This window comes from Mirounga leonina, unplaced genomic scaffold (genome assembly GCF_011800145.1).
Source record: "Mirounga leonina isolate KUSES-001 unplaced genomic scaffold, KU_Mleo_1.0 Mir_175, whole genome shotgun sequence".
NCBI lineage: Eukaryota > Metazoa > Chordata > Mammalia > Carnivora > Phocidae > Mirounga > Mirounga leonina.
The window spans coordinates 7,242,018-7,263,344 of record NW_023270453.1 but is presented as its reverse complement, the minus strand read 5'-3'; the positions used below and the strand labels follow the sequence as shown (position 1 = coordinate 7,263,344).

Here is a 21,327-nt window from a genome sequence, read left to right as displayed (position 1 = left end):
AACAGCTGAGGGGGCTCTGGAGCTGGGGGAAGGGGGTTTTTCACAGGTATGTCCTTATGGTGGGAGCGGCCTCCAGATCTACAGAAAATACACAGAGGGAGCCACAGGCTGGGGCATGCTGACGACACCGCTCCGGACGGAAAGCTGGGATGCGATATGCTGGGGCTAGGGGTGCCTTTCCTCAACCTCTCCCTCCTCCCCCCCTCCATGAACCTGACTCCCTGCGGTACCAACATGCGGGGTCCAGCTGGGTCTCCAGCTGACTCCTGAGCACCCTGGCTCTTACCTGGCAGGTGGTACTGCTCCTGGAGACAAGGAAATGAACAGTTCAAGAGGAAAGGGACTCTGGCTCTCAACTTTACTTCACTCATTCAAAAACACAAAACAGCAATAAAAACCCCGTGATCTGGAAAGACAAGCGCTCACGCAGATCATCATTTTACCACCCCCCAACCCCCAAGGCCTCCTGGGACTCTGCAGGCAGCCAAGAATCCCCGGGGAGATAAATTACAAAAAGGCCACTTAGGAATTCCGTTGCCTCCACAGTGCCTGCACCGCCTTCCACAGGGGGACGAGCAAGCAAAGGCAGCTGGGGTGGGTGCACGGCCTGCCGCTGGTATCAAGCTGGGCAAAAGCCACGGCTTCTGAACACAGCGACCCACAGGTCTAGCCAGGTGTTACTTCTTAAAAAAAAAAAAAATGACAGGAAAAAAAATCAGGGACTCTACATCCGAGTAACAAGAGTCAACCATTATTTATTTAAACAAGCCCAAACAGCAGGCAATAAATGACTTCTTCAAGATACCATCTGCCCAAAACTAAAGATCCTACTAACATAAAACTGATAACAATGTACAAGCTTGATTTACAGTTTATAACAGCCACACTCCATTTAAAAAGAAAGTATGAAAAGGCAGTTCAATACCAAGTATACACTAGAACCAGGACAGTATCCGTACTTCTGTTGCTCCCTTGAAATAAGTTTTATTGGGTCAAAAATATAGGCAGCATGACTAGAGGTAGCTCACCTCTAACCGGCGCTAGGCAGACCAAAGATCCCCAAACCAAAAGTCACTAGGGGCTATGCAGGCTTTTTATCATGTACATAGGAAGTACGTAATAAATGAACATTTTAATTATATGAATGAAGTAACCAAGTGGGAATTCTTACCTCAAAAAAGACGTGCAATCCCTTCCAAGTCATTTGGGTTCCACAACACTTGAATATACTAAATTAGCTATCTCTCTTGAAGCTAGGCTTTGAATAAGGTAAGAATAAATTTTCTAGGTAGTTTTCTTAAACTGTGGAGTTAAAAATCTAAGGAAGTAGCAGCCAGATTCAATGGATCTGCCTCTGTCTTTAAACATTAGGATAGAAGGGGCGCCTGGGTGGCTCAGTCGTTAAGCGTCTGCCTTCGGCTCAGGCCATGATCCTGGGGTCCTGGGATCGAGCCCCGCACCAGGCTCTCTGCTCAGCAGGAAGCCTGCTTCCCCCTCTCCCTTTCCCACTCCCCCTGCTTGTGTCCCCTCTTGCTGTCTCTCTCTGACAAATAAAATCTTTTAAAAAAAAATAAACATTAGGATAGGATGTGCTGTGAACAGCCTCACTAGTTCAAGTGTGGTCCAGTGACCAGCAGCATGGTAAGAGTTCCAGCATCTTAGGGGCCCCACCAGATCCACTGACCCAGTTTTGCATTTAACAAGACCAGCAAGTGATTCATATCTGCTTCAAAGTCTGGGAAGCAGTGGTTAGAAGAGCAAGATTGGCTGGCTTTCTGTATTTTCACCCCATACCCACAGGGAACATGGAGACCAAGCAAGGAGCCTCAGAAAGTTATTAAGTACTCCTTTCATTAATTATATTTCATTTTATAATGTTTTTCAGTTTTATTTAAACTTTGCTCTAAGTAAAAGAGCTGTTTTCCTTTTCTTTGTCCATTAGCCTTCATTTTCCAAAGAGGTTTGGCTTCATGCTACCATCTAAAGCAATGTCAACTTTAAATTATGTACGGTAATAGGGTAGGAGGAAATGGAAACTATTTCTTAAGTTCAATTTTAGGTATGATTATGTAATTTTTCCTTTTCTCTTCTCTTTTGTGACAATTGCAATTGGCTTATTAGCAAACCAGTGCTTCATATCAAGCTAGGAAGTCACTTAGAGCATTACCTAGAAAAATGATATGTAATTAGAACCACCCAGAAGGAGGCAGGGCTGGTGCAGTATAAAGTACAGAACAAGTCCATACGCACATGGTCCATGCTAAACACAGGTGTTTTACAACATGCCTAAGTACACGTTTCCACCTGGAATGGCAGCACCATGAACTGAAGACTTAACTGCATCCACTAAGCTATAAACTGAAAGAGTGGGGATCACTCGTCTATTTTATACTGCCTGACAAATAATAGGACGGGTTTAATAAATATCCATGAGTGAGAGAGTAAATAAATGAGTAGCAGTCAAACTGTAGGCTCTACCTACCACACTCTGCCCCTTCCCTTTCAATTCTTGCAAAAGCAAGAGAATTCAATGAACCTCCCAGCCATTCCTGATTGTCAAGAAGCCTCTGCCCACACGGAGATGGCTCTACCATAGCGTCCATGAGGACCACTGGAGGGGTCATCGCTGGGCACTAGATCACTCCCACCCCATCACTAAATAATTAGCATCACCTTCCTTACCTCACACATGTTTAGTACTTGGAAAGATAAGCAGTGCACAGTCAATAACCTTATGTAAACTAAGTAAGATCTGGGTTAAGTGGTGATTTTCAACAATTTTCAAAGTCTTTATTTTTCCGCTGCTGAAGATGACTTTGAAGAGGTTGAACTTTCTGTACCCTTTTGGCTGCTGTGGTGTGGATACTTTCCATTAACTCCACTGAAAGCAGGACAAGAGTGAAGAAAGAAAGTGATGGAGATCAGTAACAAAGACAACTAATTGTGTCCTCAATAAATTCCATGAGATTAGCAGAGGCTAGGGTTGAGGCAAGTAATACTGGCAAAACCAGACCCTTTGATGCTGGAATATCTGGTTGAAGATTAACCCACCAACCAGGACCAACAGGAAAAGGGGATGTGTAACAATCTAGGTGAGGAAGATAGATGAGACAGGGCAACTGGTTCCCAGACTCAGAATAATACCCATGACTTGTTATACCCCTGGAGTAAGTATGAGACACGAGTTTACGAGGAAGCTCAGCCACTCCACGGATTATTTGGGGCAGAGGGAGCTCTTTTTCAAATGCTCTATAAATGACAAAAAAGCTACAGTTCACATGGATGGTGGTGTGGCCCAGGGAGCGCCTTGGTCTACTCCTCCACATGATTCTTGGCCTTAAAACCCCAGCTCACAAGCCACTTCCCTGGGAAGCCTCCCCAACTGCCCAGTTAGTTATTCCTTCCTCTGCACCCCTAGATGCTTTGCTCCTACCTATAGTGCTTTTTGTTTCTCTGTACTTCTCCCACGGGAGCTTGAGTACCTGAAAAGCAGGGGCTGGGTCTTGATTATCTTTGGATCCCCAGAGCTTGGAGCCATAAGAAGTGACTGATAATGCCTATTTTCATTATAAACATATGAACTAGGCTTGGTGGGTAGCATGTCTACTGCCCAGGAACGGGGGTGGCTCAGACTGGAGAATCCCTGTGTGGAAATCCCGACTAAATCAGTGAGTGTATCTAAAGCAACCGAGAGAGACACTCTGAGAGACAAGGAGCATGTATGTGGGATTACCATCTCCATGCTGTACCAGCCCATGACTTCAAGCCACACTCCCCCTTCCCCCATGTAAAACAAAGAATAATCTCTTCCCTGAATACCTCTCAGAATTATGAGGAGTAAAACAGATAGTAGACCTGAAAGCACTTAAAAATCTATAACTTAAGAAATTATTATTATCAACATTTCAGTGATGAAAGGTAAGGAAAGCAGAGACTCCTTGTTGTGTGTATGGCTGGCTGGCTGGCTGGAGGGTGGATGGGTGGATGGATGGATGGATGGATGGATAGATGGGTGGATGGATGGATGGATGGATAGATGGATGGCTGTCTGTCTGTCTGGAGGGTGGATGGATGGATGGACAAATGGATAGATGGGTGGGTGGATGGATAGATGGATGGATGAATGGATGGATGGATGGATGAATGGATGGCTGGAGGGTGGATGGGTGGGTGGAGGGATGGATGGGTAGATGGATGGATGGATAAAGAATGGCTCATCATCATGAAGCAGCTAAAAGGAAAAGAAGGTTAAGAAGTATCAAACTTCAAATCTTGCCAGGCCATTGTCTCATGTAAATGTCTCCTTAAGGATTCTGAATTTAGAAATGGGAAGATATGAGCAGGGAATAGCCCCATCTAATTAACAAAATGTTATCTAATTAGTGCACATAAAAAATATCCCAGTCTGAAAGCTAGAACTCCTTTCTCTTGTTTACTTAGCATTTATGTAGTACTTTAACATGTATTGATTTAGAATGCCTAAGTTTAATATTTAATGTAACATCTAAAAGATTTCCATCAAGACACTGAAAGAAACATCATTATAGGCAATGATTTTATTTTTAAATTTGAAAAGGCAAATGAGGTTCAAGATGGTAAAACAAAACAAAACAAAACAAAAAAACAAACTATTTCAAACAGTAGCGGAGAAAGTGCACAATAGGAACCCTTTATCAATTTTATCTCCAACTAAAAACCTAAGTTACAGCACAAGAATCAAAACACAAAGTGTGCATTAAAGGCCATTTCAACAGTTTGTGCTGCCAAGAGGTGAGTGAGCTAAATAAAAGCATCGCTTTTTAAGTTTAATTTCACTAGGCAGTCTTTAAGTTTATAGTAAAGGAAAAAACGTGCCCACAAAACTGTGCACCGAGTATATGCCCTGTGCGCCAAGTGAAATAGTTTAGGAAGGACAGACTTAATTTTCCAGCCGCCATACTGGTACCATTTGGACAAGCTGTGGACTGAGGGGGCTCTGCACTTAGAGCCTGGAGAGCAAAGCTACATTTTAAAAGGGCCCCCTGTGCTCCAGCAGATGGGCTGTAAACTTGACCAGACTGCAGGCACCATGTCCTCCACCCTCACCAGTTGAATGCATTAACTTTTCTATTCCTTTCCCATATGCTTGATCACACATTCAAAAACATGGACAGCAGATGGTAGGTAACAAAGACAGAGATCAATCAGCCAAGCAAAAATGGAAAAACCTTGTTCTAAAGGGGACATCTAGAAGTCACTTACCTCCATCCTCCCATTAGAAGGGGGATATTTTAATACAAATGACATTAAACAGAAGTAACTTCTTTTATGCCATCCCGAAGTAGATACTGCCCTTCTGTATTAGGGTACTTGCCATAAGAGACTTGCATTTATCTAATGCTATTCTGTTTTCCTAACTTGGAATGACCACAGATTCCCTTACTATCAAAAATACAGACACGATAATAGAAGGGCCAGCAGTTCCCAGAGAATGATTTTCTATCACATTAAACACTGAATAATCATAGGGCTCTGAGGTTCCACATTCAGGAATCTCATGAGTACAGAAGCAAGAAAATGTTTCTAAGTTCGGGGGCGGGAACCTTCTCCTTTTATGAAATCTCTATTTTAATTTAAACAACAGAAGGCCTATTTATGCCACTAATTCTGTCTGGGTGGAAACCCAAAGAACCAGACAAAGGGCTGGGGGGCAGGACCAGCACTAACTGCCCACAGGTGTCGCTGTTCTTTGCTTAGATACAGTTTCTAAAAGGCAGGCAGCTCAGAAACAGAATAAAAGTTAGGAGAGGCCACATGGGGAAGAAATCGAACTGAGAAATAGAGGACCTGACTTAAACACCCACTTGTTCCCTAATCCCAGACATGGATCTCTGGGAACAGCCCGGTCCCACAAAATCTGCACGTGAGCATGCACGTGCATTTGAAACGTCAAATGTGTATCTGTAATAGGTTGATGGCACAAGCAAAGGAAATAAGGAAACCACCATAGTTTGTCTAAATTTCCAAAAGATTTACCCAATTGTTAGGGGAGTTTTTTAAATCTCAAGGAATTCCATTTTTTTTTCCAATAGATCTCTTGGTATGCTCAACTCTGACTGAAAGTTTCTGACTTCTGTGAATTGATGTTTAGAACTTTATTATCTTAACTTTTTAAAAAGAGGCTATTAGAATACTTTGAGGAATTGACTGAATACACTATTGACTCAAAAGGGTTAATGACAGAGTAACTTCTAGAAGCTGCCTGGTCATTAAGAGCTCCTGGCATTTGTTTGCGTGTATCAGTTCTTACACCTTGCAACTAACATGTAACCGTTAGGTTTCCTTTAAAGAGAACAAGCATCTCTTCCCTGGGTGGCTCAGTTGGTTAGCGTCAATTTTGGCTCAGGTCATGATCTCTGCTGCGTGGAGTTGGCTTGTCTCTCTCCCTCTGCTCCTCCCTCTGTGCACACACTCTCTCTCTTTCCCTCTCAAATAAATAAATAAATAAATAAATAAATAAATAAATAAATAAATAAATTCTTAAAAAAATAAAGAGAACAAGCATCGAAACCTCTCCGATAAATAAATAAACATCTTAAAAAAAATAAAGAGAACAAGCATTGAAACAGTCCCGTGTAACCCCTAGTCCTATATAACCTACATAACCTCAGCAGTATGCAAATATTAGACTCTGGAAGGGTTACTTTTATTTTCTTTTTCTCTCTTATTCTTTCTCTACCCTGACATACACACATATTCCACATGCATGGACATGGCTTATCTGGCAGGTATGTGATAAAGTGGTTCTACATGATCAGATGGGATTTTCAGTGAGGAGATAATCTGGTCATGTGATAGACTTGAATAAATTATCAAAGAAAAATAAAAGTCTGCATAAAAACATTGTTGAAAATAAACATAATGGCGAAACCTCAATTTTGATTTCTAAAAGTGCTATAACACTCTTCAAAAACTAAAGCCAATTATAGCTGGAAAATGAAATGTATGCACTGGATTGTTCATCTATTGATCTATCTACTATATACAAATCTGCCCACCAAAAATGGTTAAAATTAAATACCACCACCAAATGATGGTGAGAATGTGGAGCAATAGAAATTCTCCCATATTTTTGGTGGGAGTATAGAAAAATACAACCAATTTGGAAAAAGGTCTAGCAGTTTCTTGTGAAACTAGAAACATTCACCTACCCTATAAGCCAGTAATTGTTTTTTTTTTCGCAAGAGCAGTGAAAATAGGGCGCCTGGGTGGCTCAGATGGTTAAGTGTCTGCCTTCGGCTCAGGTCATGATCCCAGGGTCCTGGGATCGAGTCCCGCATCGGGCTCCCTGCTCCTTGGGAGCCTGCTTCTCCTTCTGCCTCTCTCTCTGTGTCTCTCATGAATAAATAAATAAAATCTTTAAAAAAAAGAGCAGTGAAAATATGCACAAAGAACAACTGTATAAAAATGTTCAGAGCAGCTATATTTACAATAGCCAAAAACCAGAAATATCCTGTGTGTCTATCAACAGGAGAATGGATAAACTGTAAGATATTCACCCAGTGGACTACTGTTCAGCAATCTATTGATACAAGCAACAAATGGATGGATCTCAAAAAAAAGTTAACGGCAAACAACCCAGTGTACATACTGTAGGAATTCCACTTATGTGAAGTTCTACAACAGGCAAGAAAGTATCTATAGTGGAAAAAATCCGAACCGTGGTTGCCCCTAAGAGGCAGAGGCAGAGATTTATTGGAGGGGCATGTACGAACTTTCTGAAATGATGGTAATATTGTGTATCATGATGGGATTTGCATTTGCACAGGTATATGCATATGTCAACACTTAAGAATGGTGTATTTCCTTGTTATGTAAATTCTCCTTTGGAAAAAATCTAATATTGAATACTAATTAATGATATGCATGCTGCTGTATTTGGAGGAGAGGGCACTGATATTTGAAATGTACTTTAAAAATCCATCAAAGAGGGGCACCTGGGTGGCTCAGTCGGTTAAGCAGCTGCCTTCGGCTCAGGTCTTGATCCCAGGGTCCTGGGATCGAGCTCCGCATCAGGCTCCCTGCTCAGCGGGGAGCCTGCTTCTCCCTCTCCCTCTGCCTGCCTCTCTGCCTACTTGTTCTATCTCTCTGTCAAGTAAATAAAATCTTACAAAAAAAAAAAACTTTAAAAATCCATCAAAGAATAAGATAGATAAATGGATGGACTGATAGATAATAAAGCAAGTATAGTAAAATGGTAACTGTAGAATCTAAGTGGTGAGTATGGGTATTCACTGTAAAATTCTTTCTATTTTTTTGTATGGCTAAACATTTTCATGAAATAAACTGGAAAAAATCTGTTATAGTCCTATAATAGCATCATTTAAAAATTTATTTTCAGGATCATTGTATAAGCAAAGAAGAACGAAGACAGTTTTGGTTTTTTTTTTTTTTTAAGAGTGAGAAAGATTAAACTTCTGCAAGTAAATTCAAACACCAAATAAATACTGGTATTTCACTCTTCCTTCAGAGTGAATAAAGCCCTTGCTTGATGCCATAAGAACATTATGCTCTACAGATCCAAACATACCTGAAGGACTGTTTTACAAATAACCACATCCTTCCCTACCGCCAACTCTCCAATTGTTGGGTCCTAACAAGTTTCTCTTGTTATATAAACTGTCTGCCAAATACTAATGGGCTCTGAACACAGGCCAGAAGATTCCCCCAAGCCCAGCTGGGTGTAACCCCAAATCCCACCCTGCTCGACAGGACCTCCCTCAAGAGCTCAGGAGTTACTTGGGGGAGCTTCTTATCACTTCTGTGCATCTGGACCCCACACAACACGAGGCAAGGAGGTTGGCTCTCAGGAGCTGCTCAGCAAATAACCGTTCAAGGTTGCTTTCCATGGTTCAAAAGCAAACAGGGACCACACAAGGGAGTAGATTTGTCTTTCTCCATAAAAACGACCAGGCCCATTAGAAGCCCTTTATTTATACTGGTAAAATGCCGTAGGATCAAAACTGTGTGAAGTTAGGATGTAACCCTCCAAATCTCATGATAGCAGCACCACCTGAGGACGCAGGGCAGGCTGCCTCGTGTCACACGGGACTCTGCCACTTACTGTGGGATTTGGGGCAAACAGTTTAACTTCTTTGCATCTCACTATTTCGTTTTTCTATGAAATGAGACTGATATTCACACCTCACAGGAGTGACATGAAGATTAAGGAAGATAATCCATCCAGGTGCGTAGCATCATGTCTGGCAGGTAATGAGCACCCCGTGCGTGTTGGCTCATCATTATTAGTACTTTTCATGTCTCTGTGAATGAAGCCGAGAGTGCCTGCCACTATCACACTGACTTAACGTTAGATATAATTCAGATACCATAAATATTTACCATTCATTGAATTCAGTCTCAAGCTACAAAAACTCGGGACTACTTGAAGCACAGCACTTGGTATCCCTTAAGCCGTCCACGGATCTCCCTGCATACGAGACTGTGTTGGACTTGTAAGGCCTCGGGGCAGCAAAGGACAGAGGAGATACTTGTCCAGAGCCCTCCCTGGAGCTTGCCAAGAGAAGACATTCCTCCGTCCGCCTTCCCATTCTCACTGACCTCCCTATCCTCTCTGCCCACTGACCCACGGCCCACATTATGGCTGTGGCAGGCAGAAGGAGCCCCCGGAAGAGGTCTATACCTTCACCCCTGGAACTTGTGAATATGTCATGTTAAATGGCAAAAGGATTGCAGGGGTGATTAGGGTTATAGACTTTATGATAGGGAGACTTTCCTGGATTATCTGAAGGGTTCAACCTAATCACACTGGCCCTTTTAAAAGCAGAGAAGTCTCTCTGGCTGCGGTCAGAGAGATGCAGCAGCAGAAGAAGTCTGAGAGGGGTGAGATGTGAAAAGGTCTCCAGGTGCTGCTGCTGGCTTAGCCACGGAAGGGGCAAGGTGACAGAATGCACGTGGCCTTAAGGAGCAAAGAAAGGCTCCAGGCTGACAGCCAGCAAAGAAAGAGGAACCTCGGCCTTATATCTATCTGCAAGGGACTGAATTCTGACTATAACTTGAATCGGTTTGGAAACAAAGTCTTCCCCAGAGCCTCCAAAATGGACTGGGGTGCAAAGGACACACACCACCACCATACTCAGGTACTACCAGGGTAAGAAGGAGGAGCGAGCACCTCATCCATTGAGGCTGTGCTATTACTGTTCTAAAATCAAAAGGTCTTGGGGTACCAGCGTGGCTCAGTTAAACGTCTACCTTTGGCTCGGATCATGATCCCAGGGTCCTGGGATTGAGCCCCACATCAGGTTCCCAGCCACTTCCCCCTCTGCCTCTGCCCCTCCCCGCCCCCCTTGAGCTTGTGCACGTGCTCTCTCAAATAAATCAATAAAATCTTTAAAAATAATAGAATAAAATAATTTTTAAAAATCAGAAGTCACAGCTTGAACCAAAGTGGGTTCAGTGTCTTTAGTTCAGCCTCGTCAAAATTACATTAAAAATTACATTAGAGGGGTGCCTGGGTGGCTCAGTCAGTTGAGTGTCCGATCTTGATCAGGTCATGATCTCAGGGTCATGAGATCGAGCCCTACATCCAGCTCCATGGTCAGCGTGGAGCCTGCTTGGGATTCTCTCCCTCCCTCTCCCTCTGCCCCTCCCTGCTTGCACTCTCTCTCCAAATAAAACAAAAACCTTCAAAAAAAAATTTACATTAGCAATCTTTCCCTCAATACAAATTCAGTAATTTTTCCACTCAAATTCTGAGCTCAAAAAAAGTAAGTGAAGCAAATGAAATGCTCACCTGACATGGAAATAATTAACTTTCCTCATTAAACTCACATTTCTTTGTCCCTGTGAGGTACAGCTTAAATCAAAACAAATAGAATGATGAAACTAATCTTTTATAAACTCAACACTCACTTCAAAGGTATCTTTCCCTAAGCCAGCTTTTCCCGTGCCACTTGCTACTTCCCACAAATCCAAAAATCTTGCCAGCTTCCATATCTGAGTATGTGTTTACATGTTTTACATAAAATTAAGGGTCCAAAATAGTGGAACATATCAGATCTATATTTAGTCACCTTACCTCCCCATTCAATTTAAGTAGTATGAGTTTTACCTGATTGTCCTGTTATTATTATTCAGAGCTTCATCTGACATTGGAAAGCACTATAGTACCAGTATTTCCAATCAATGCTGTCATGGTTTAAATATCTGATCACCAAGAGGACATGTCTTTTTTTTTTTTTTTATTCATGAGAGAGAGCGAGCGAGAGAGGCAGAGGGAGAAGCAGACTTCCCGCGGAGCAGGGAGCCCGATGCGGGACTTAATCCCAGGACTCTGGGATCATGACCTGAGCCGAAGGCAGACGCTTAACCATCTGAGCCACCCAGGCACCCAAGAGGACATGTCTTAACCAAATTTATAAGCAATAAGCACCCTGAGTGATGTCCGCATGCTTATGCTCTCTAAAATTAAACTTTCTGTGTCCCACTGTGGATAAATCCTTGAAATACCTGGAAATACACATCACAACTTGTAGATGGACTTTTAGTCAGACAAGTGTTACTAGGTTTCATCTTACTCAAGAGACTTGCCCAATTACATTAAAAAGTCCCTAGTGGGGCGCCTGGGTGGCTCAGCTGGTTAAGCGACTGCCTTCGGCTCAGGTCATGATCCTGGAGTCACAGGATTGAGTCCCATATCAGGCTCCCTGCTCGGCAGGGAGTCTGCTTCTCCCTCTGACCCTCCCCCCTCTCATGTACTTGCTCTCTCTCTCATTCTCTCTCTCTCAAATAAATAAATAAAATCTTAAAAAAAAAAAAAGTCCCAGTGATACCTTCTTATTTTTCCAGTTCTCTTCCAATTGGATTGTAAAATAACACAGGGTAAGGATTTAATCAAGCTTTCCCAAAAATAAGGGTTTCCCCTCCACACCACCCTTTTTTGTCTAGGAGGTATTTCACATATTTATGCGTGTCTTCATACAGCACATGCTCCGTCTATAGGGTTGTAAGAGCATCAACAGGAACACGGCTGGAGGTGGAGGGACATGAGGGTGAGGATGTACAGTGGTCAGCCAGGGGTGATGAATGGAACGCTCCAGCTAGAGAGGATGATTTAAACTGGTGAAGCAAGGGTGCAAAGGTTAGAATAGGCACATGAGGAAAGACCGGAAAGTTGTCAAGGCCAGACTTAGTGATTTAGACTTTATGCTTTGGGCAACAGGAAAGTATTAAATGTTTTTCTGCAGGAGAGAAACACAAATAAAGTGGTGTTTGAAGAGGGACCCGTGGACAGAGCTTGGGCTGAAAGAACAGATTAAAACGGAGAGAAAAAGACGGCATGCTTTCAATGAGTACCTTATGAGGGTGAGGGATGCGCAATCGTGAAAATGAGGAGAAATGGGCGAATGACTGTTTAGGAGATCTAATGGGAAGACAAGGTCTTCTTCAGCCTTAAAATAACTGAGTGATTCTCTCCTTTTCTCCATTCTGTATTTACCTTTTGACCAAAGCGCAGAACTCGAGAAGATCGAGCTTCTCTCCGTTCTCAAGTTCAGTTCCTGGGGAGAAGCCTCGAGCCAGGACACTTCATTCTCCTTCTCCTTCTCCCAGCCCCTGAGGTTTGAATCCCACACCTCTGCACTCAACCGCCAGAGACCCCATCAGTTACTATTCTGGGACCTGTCCAAACGCCACGCAGCTCCCCTCTCTGGACTACACCGAACTTAACTCTGTCCCCAGCGAGATAGAGACTGCAGGAGATCAAGCAGTTTTGCTCTTCCTGTGTTGCCCAACATGTGCTCTGTCCAGGTGTTTCACTCTGCTCTCCCTCTGTCTGCACTGGGGCCTGGGGCCCAAAGCGGGTGGCGCTCATCGGCCTCAAGAGGCACAGATATCAGAGACAGTGTGTTGAGCCCCTGAGACGACACCTGGGAGGCCACTCCAAGTTGGGGGGAGGCACCATCCTTTCATTATATAAAGGCGTTGGGGGGCCTACAGTGACATACAATGACAAGGTTCTTTTACATCGTTTAGTTACCAAGAGATAAGTTTCAACAAAAATGAGACCAAAGTTTAAAAGCAACCAAGATTTCTGGGGTACCTCAGTGGCTCAGTTGGTTAAGTGTCTGACTCTTTTATTTTTCTTTTTAAACATTTATTATTTATGAGAGACAGAGTGTGTGTGTTCTCACATGTGTAAGTGGAGGGAGAGGAAGAGGGGGAGGGAGAGGAAGAGGGAAAGAATCCTAAGTATACTTCTTGGGCTCGATCTCATGATCCTGAGATCATGACCTGAGCCAAAACCAAGCGTCAGATGCTCAACCGACTGAGCCCCCCAGGCGCCCCCTAAGCGACCAACTCTTGGTTTTGGGTCAGGTCATGATCTCAGGGTCATGAGATTGAGCCCCATGTTGGGCTTCACACTGAATGTGGAGCCTGCTTGAGATTCTCTCTCTCTTACCCTCTGCCCTTCCCCTGCTCACTCACATGCGCATACTCTCTCTCTCTTTCTCAAAAAAAAAAAAAAAAAGCAAGCAAGATTTCTCAAAGTAGCTTTTGGCAGGGGTTTGGGAGGTTCTGTATTCTCCCTGCAGGTATGGCTAATCCCAACTCTAGAAGGAACACAGAAGATCTGATACACTCTGCTTACAAGTAAGTCACAGCCTCCTGAGTCCACCTAGGAAAGAAAGTTGTTTGGCGATAGTGGTGGGGGAGGTCCTTGACGCACTCCCCAAGGATCCTCAACACGGCTCCAATTTGGCAATGCCAAGTGACTCCAAATATTATCCTCGGTAGCCCTGGTTCCCCACAACGGTCCACTGCTGCTGTACCATTACCCTGACTGCGTGGATGCCCATTTCTCTTCATACTTCTTGGGGGTCAGTATCTGTATGAGTTTCCTATTGCTACTGTAACAAATTACCACCACTCAGTGGCTTAGAATGACATAATTTTACCATCTTACAGTTCTGCAAGTCAGAAGCCCAAAATCAGTATCGACTGGGCTACAGTGAAGATGTCAGCAAAACAGTGTTCCTTCTGGAGGCTCTGGGGTAGAATCCATTTCCTTGCCCTTTCCAGCTTCCAAAGGCTGCCTGCATTCCTTGGCACATGGCCCTTCCTCAATTCTCACAGTCAGCAGTGAAACACCTTCACCGTCTCTCTGACACTGACCCTCTGCTTCCGTGGTCATGTCTCCATCTCTGACTCTGATCTTCCCACCTCACTCTTGTAAGAATCCTTGTGATTACATTGGGCCTACCTGGAATAATCCAGAATAATCTTCCCATCTGAAGATCCTTAATTAGCTCTGCAAAGACCCTCTTGCCATGTAACTAATATATTCATGAGTTCCAGGGATCGGGATATGGACATCTCTAAGGACCATTCTTCTACCTTCCACAGGGTCCATGTGGTGAGAAAGTGCCATGAGCTCAGGTCACTTTAATTCTCTTGGCCTGGGCGCCTGGGTGGCTCAGTTGGTTAAGTGACTGCCTTTGGCTCAGGTCAGGATCCTGGAGTCCCGGGATCGAGTCCCGCATCGGGCTCCCTGCTCGGCAGGGAGTCTGCTTCTCCCTCTGACCCTCCTCCCTCTCATGCTCTCTGTCTCTCATTCTCTCTCTCTCAAATAAATAAATAAAATCTTTTAAAAAAAATATTAATTCTCTTGGCCTGAGTTTTCCTCATCTCCAGAACAAGGAGGATAAACTTGACCTCAAGGGAACACTCCTTCTGTACTACATAAATGCATCTATCTTGATCTAAAGACATCTACATAAATGTGCCATATAAATACACCTGTAACACTACCGATCGTGTGGACCAGAAGGTGGAGAAATGATCTAAGGAGATACCCAGATTTTGAGTCTAGTTAATAGAGAACTTCGGGTATGCTGGGTTGGAGGAGGTTTAAAGATGAGGGGCTGGAGGCAGAGTGCACTGAAAGGGAAAGGTTTAGTAGAGTGTTGGAGAAAAAGAAATAGAGCTAAGACATCATATCAAGGCAAGAGAGACAAAAATGGAGTCATCCACATAAAAGGATTTCATTACCGGAATCCGTGTGGATTAATAAATTCTGTAAAGGGTAAGTGAAGGAAATAAAAAAGGGTAAGTATCTGCAGGCTGATGTGAACCCGAGGGGAAGAGGAGCTGGTGAAGAAATCATTTAAAATAGAGACTTGACCAGAGGAAGATAGAATCACCTTAAACACGCCAACTTAACTGTGTGCTCTTAGGGAACTTTTTAAGAAACCTTTCTATAGTTGTGAATTGCCTCAAATTTTGCCTATTTACAAGTCTGATTTTACGAAAACAATAGTTTTCTTAATGTAGGGCACACTACTGGGTCACACTGTAGGATTTCTTTAAAAGCAATTATTTCACACAATTAACTGGTCTATTTAAGAGTGCTGAAGCTTATTTTTAAAAATACATTTCAGGGGGCGCCTGGGTGGCTCAGTTGGTTAAGCGACTGCCTTCGGCTCAGGTCATGATCCTGGAGTCCCTGGATGGAGTCCTGCATCGGGCTTCCTGCTCGGCAGGGAGCCTGCTTCTCCCTCTGACCCTCCCCCCTCTCACATGCTCTCTCTCTCTCATTCTGTCTCAAATAAATAAAATCTTTAAAAAAAAAAAAAATACATTTCAGGGTGCCTGACTGGCTCAGCTGGAGGAGCATGCAACTCTTGAGCTCAGGGTTGTGGGTTCAAGCCCCAAGTTAGGTGTAGAAATTACTAAGAAAAATAAAGAAGCTTAAAAAAAAAAAAACCATTTAAAATACATTCAGTTCCATGTTTGGTGGAACTGAATAATTTAGCCAGGACCGAGGTCTTTAAAAGTCCTTAAATTATATTCAGTGAAATAAAATGAAAATGACTTGTTTACAATTATTTGTAACTTGCTCAAACTCTAACAGTCATGGAACTATGTGATAATTTCCATTAGACATGTTTCACAAAAAATATAGGAGGTAGGTGTTATCACAGGACAAATTCCTCCATCTAGAGTTTTGAAATTTTTTTTATAAAATTTTTCCTTCAATAGTATTATACACGTCTGTGTTACGTCCAACTTATTTCCATGTGCCTTTCTAGCGTGTAGTATTTACTAAAATTACTGAATTAGTATTTCCCAACAATAAAAATGTAGTTAGATTTACAGAGGTATTGGTAATTTCTTTAGAATGAAGAGTTGACTAAAGCTTAGAAAGTACTTTCATTTGCAAACTATTAGTTTAGAAATCTATACAATAGTTTCCCTTTTTTGGCTAGAATTTTAAGCAAATAAGCTATAAGTTACAAAATGTTATAGGAAAAGTACAAGTATGACACAAAAATAATTCATAAAGTCATTTCAGAGTCTTTGCCAGAAATTACCTAGATATTGCTGTTACTTTTGCAGAGTTCCCACACCTGGTGTGCAATAAAGCCTGGTGGCCTCAGCAAGTCCAAGTACTACAATTTCCCAGGATGTGAGTTTTATTTAGATGTTACGTTCTTACTATAATGTCAGCATAAGTTATGCTTGTTGGATGATCCTCCTGATATCTTACATCACTGCACGGTCTTTCAACTGATCATGGTGTTCTAATAACTGAAATTTGAATTTGGCAAAGGACAGACCTCTCAGAGAGAAGAAAGACAGCCAACCATTCACCTCGAATGTTATGACAGATTGTAGGTTTTCGGAGATGAACGTAAAGTTAGCACATCATTGCAAAATACCTTACTGTTAGATAATGAGCAGCAAACTAAAGATCATACAATTTAAGTCTGAGCATGAAGTCCTTAACCTAGCTCTGACCTTTCTTCTGGCACGTAACAACAGTGCTGGGCTTCAAAACTACGTCCCTATGGAGTACATCTGCACAGCTTACTGCAGCTTCAAGGAGAGCCCCCTCTATGAAGCCAGCTTCGATGCACAGTGTCCAAGAGGTGAAGAAAGTAAACATTAGTCAGTACTTCTGAGTAACAGTTGCTTTTCTCCTCAGAAAAAAAGGAGATCGGACAAACACTTTAGAGAAACTTATATGAGAACACTTAATCAAAGCCCATAATCATATTCCAGAGCTAGTTCAAATTCCTGATCAGCAAAGCAAAACTTCACTTTGACAACTGTTGCCTATGAAATCCCTTTGCTGGGTCAAGGCAGCTACAGTAAGAAGAATCTGAAGCCAAACCTTAAATTTTATCTTGAATATATAAAGAGCAAAGTAATGCCAAGAAATTTTGCACATGTTAATTTCCTTAGATGAAGTGATAAAGACTCATTTAATAAAAAAGGTGTCATTTAGTTTCAGGGATTTAACTGTAATTCTACAGTATAGAGTATATATTTGTGTGTTTTCGGTCTCTAAGTAGTTTTCCCTAAGCCATTCCCAAACTCTGTTGGTGTATAAGGTATGTGTACAATGCACGTTCAAAGAATGATTCAAGTAACCATTTCTACAATAAAAGCAAAACTCTTATAAATTAGGCTTTGGAGAAGGTAAGCATTGAAGTTTTCCTGTAAAAAAATGCATCATGTTGCACTACAGTGTGTGTATTAGCTGTCTTCAATCCTTCACTCATTCAGCACAACCTGAGCACCACGTACAAAACAATCTACACCTGCTCTGGAATTGCAGAGTGAAATCAGATGTAGCATTTTCCCTCCTTGTGTATGTGATCTAGGAGAGAAGAGGTGAATTTAAAAACAATGTTACAAGTTGAGTGTCAAGATGGTTTGAGGAAATCAGTTGGGGGAAGGTGACCTTCCAACCTCAAAGGAGCAACTGTCCACTCTCTTAAAAAATGGTCCTAGCTCAGGGCTGCGTGGCCCAGTTGATTAAGTGACTGACTCTTGATTTCAGCTCAAGTCACCATCTCAGGGTCATGAGCTCGAGCCCCTCATGGGGCCTGTGACAGCCCTGCTTGGGCCTCAGTGGGGATTCTGCTTAAGATTCTCCTCTCCCTCTGCCCCTCCCCCCAGCTCTGCACATTCTCTCTTTAAAATAAATAAATCTTAAAAAAAAAAAAAACTGGCTCAAAACCTAGATGACTGAGAGTGAGACCTTGATTTCTGGTGGAGCTCCTGGGCTCAATGCTTTAAAAAGCCATCCTACCCAATCACGGCAGTAATCCTGGGGGAAAAACATTCCACATTCCAAAACACTTGGTCTTCCACTCAAACCGTACCATATACTAAGACACTCCAAACCATGGTATAAATATCCCCATTGGTTGATCATTTCTCACCCACTTCATAGGATATTCCATTTCGTTTAGTTACCCAATCTGATTTTTAGCAGTAAGGTTTCTGTGAAGTGTGGTCTTCAACGTAAACCTAGCAGGTTTTGTTCATGACTGTTTTTTCCTTTGAGGCCATGCCTTCCTCTATTTTATAAGGGCATGAACTTAATGTTTCTATATATTCCTATTTCAAATGCAAAATACTCAACCCCTTCTTTGGAATTAATGGCCTCGTTGAAACACAAATATCATATTCATTAAAATAGCTGATTCAAAGAGCAGTAGGGTATTAATGAAAGAGGCTACAATTCTACACCGATGATCTAATGTTCTAAACATTCATTTCCTACTGAAGAGACATATGGGTCTTTTTGTACCTTGTCAATGTCCCCCTTTCCACAATATACATTACTAAATTTATACACAGTTCATAACAGTCCTATTATATCACAGCTATAGAAAAAGCAATGATGAAAGAGATGCCTGCAAATGATACAGCAAGTGACGAAGAGGAAAACCTTTAATTCAACATGTAGGTAACAAACTAAACCCAGCCGTCTATGGGTAGAACCTTTTTTGCCTGACACATCATGGGTGGAAGTCCACCCAGGGTTCTCTGCTCCCAGGTAATATTTGAATATTTGTTACAAGGGAAGGAGGTTAGCACGAAAAAAGGGGGTAAGTCAGGGTCTGTGCAAGAGGATGGTGTCCGCTTGGATGAGGTGCTCCTCCTTCATTCCATCTACGCGGCAGACCTTACAAGACTCACACCTTTCTGCCAGGAGATGACACGGGCAAGGAGTCCGGGGTGGGGGGGGGGGGGGTCTACCGTGCTGCAGAGAAACTCTCTCGGGAGCCCAGAGAGGCCGAGGAAGGCCCAGCAGTGGTGTCCAGGGCGGATGCAGATGCTCATCTGCCACGGCCTCACTCACCCTTTTGAAAAGGCAGGCAACACAGAAGCACTCAATTTTGTCCCCACACACGCGTGCAAAGGAAGCTTCGGGGTACCCCCCAGATAAATTCTTATTTTGAAAACAAAAGACAGGCTTGTGGCCATTCTCAGAGACGGCCACATTACTCCCAGGTCTGGAAAGCAGATTTGCAGAGGCCAAAGATTAGACAAAAGGCATGAGCGGGCAACATAACAGACCTAGAAATGATTTTTTTAAGTGAGTATGGCCTCCCAGTTCTAATTCTGTCTCCCCTTTTGGGGATGATTCCTGGGGCGCTGAGCAAATCCCTTAAGGCCTGGAAAAGACGTTGGACAGGGAGGGGGAGAAGACCCCGAAACTTTCCCAAACTGCGGCAGGCTGGTGGCAGGCAGCGGCCACGGACCCCGGGTCCCAGGGCGCCGAGGGCACCCCAGAGGCGGCGGCGACCCCCTCAACCGCCACAACAAAAGGGCCGAATTCAGCCCCCGCACTCGGGTTTCCAGGACCCAAGCCCCGAGGGTGGAGCGGGCGGCGGCGACCCCGGGGCAGCCCCTCTCGCCGGGGCGAAGGAGAAGATGGAGCCTCGTGCCCGTGTCACGCATAAAGGAAAGGCGCTTGGGAGGCACGCAGACGAGCCCCCCGAAGCAGCAACAGCCGGTGCCACCCGCACCCCTCGGGCCTCGGCCTCGGCCCCCGCAGGAGCCTCTGCCCCGGACGCCTCGGCGCCGCCCCGGCGGTGCCGCCCCCTCGGGAGCGCGGCGCGGGGGCTGCAGGCCCGGCGGCAGAGGCTGCGGCTGGGGCTCCGGCAGCCCGCCGCCACAATGCGGCCCGAGAGCCTCCCTGCCGCCGCCAGCGCTGCGGCAGGCCCGTGGCCGACACAAAAGCCCACCGGCCGCCGGCCCTCGCGCCTCCCGGACCCCGCCAGCGCGCACCGACCTTGGGCTCCGGCGCCGGGCTCCCGCAGCGTCTTGGTCACCGCCTTCCAGACGTTGCAGCCCAGCAGGCAGAAGAAGAGCGCCGCGGACCTGCTCATCTCCGCGCCGCAGGGCCCCGGGCGGCTCGGGCTCACCGACCACCGGGACGGAGCGGCGCGTCAGGGGCGGCCGGGCGCCGCGCCTCCCTCCATGTCGCCTGGCTCCGCGCGCGCCGGGCCCGCCGCCCGATTGGCCGCGCCCCCGCCCGGCGCGGCGCCGGGCTCCGCAGCCCACGGCCGCTCCCTCCTCCGCGCACCCCGGTGGGTTTCCCCGAAGAGCCGCGGCGGCGGCTCCGCCAACTCTTTAACCCCTTCGTGCCTCCCGCCCCGCCCGCCGGCGGCGCCCAGGCCCCGCCGTGGTGCCACCTGGCGGCCGCGCGCCCACGAGCCCCGCTCCCGCCCTCGCAGCGACGCCCCCTCACCTCCGCCCGCGCGCCCTCGAACCTCCCCAAGGACCGCAAGCGCGACCTGTGGCCCCAAGACAGCCCCCGCACCCACCCCCCACCCCGTTCCCCCGCTACTTTGGAGAAAAAAAGAAACACCTGCTTTTCTGGGCTGAGGCCTTCGCACCTGTTAACTGAGGGTCCTCAGGACCTATTTGTGTCTCAGGGCGTGGCCTGCCTCAGTTGCCTCGGTATGACGCCACCTGCAGCTACTCAGGTCCCAGTCTGCCTCTGTTCCCCAAGATTGACTTGACATCCAATGTTAAAGGTCAGCGGAAACAGAATCCCTATGCCTGTATAAAATGTAGTAGGTCCTCTGTGCCTAAGTGTTGACAGATGAACGGCTCTCCGTAGAATTGTGCTTGGCTATTTCTAGCAGGTTAGGGTGGGGAAAAAATTACTTTTACATATATTGAGGGCCTAGGTACTTTTTTTTTTTTTTTTTTTACTTTTGTCTTCACAGCATATGAACCAAGAGATAGATGGTGTTATCCCTCATTTACAGATGAGAAAATAGAGGCTAAGGAGGGTTAAGAATTTGTCCAAAGCACATAGCTGGTCAGTGGCAAAGCCAAGGCTGAAATAAAATAATCAGTCTGGCTCTAAGGTTGAAGCTCGTCACAAAATCCTCAGGCTTCCTTTAAGCCTAGGTACACCCACCCCACCCCAATTTCCCTTCTTCAAATGGCTCCTGTTTGTATGCTTTTCTCCATGCAACCTTCATGTCCCCCTGACTCTGTCCACCCCATCTCCCA

At 44.7% G+C, this 21,327-nt stretch overlaps 1 protein-coding gene across 2 annotated transcripts in view; it reads right to left on the bottom strand.

The window, feature by feature from the left end:
• The window catches only part of FAM171A1 (family with sequence similarity 171 member A1), a 128,261-nt gene extending 107,965 nt beyond the window's left edge, over positions 1-20,296 (bottom strand). For both annotated transcript variants that reach the window (XM_035021566.1, XM_035021567.1), the window contains exon 1: positions 20,093-20,296. In XM_035021566.1, coding sequence (XP_034877457.1) covers positions 20,093-20,189 — 97 coding nt within the window. In that variant the 5' untranslated portion in view covers positions 20,190-20,296. The remainder of the gene's footprint in view (positions 1-20,092) is intronic.
• Between the last annotated feature and the right edge of the window lie 1,031 nt (positions 20,297-21,327).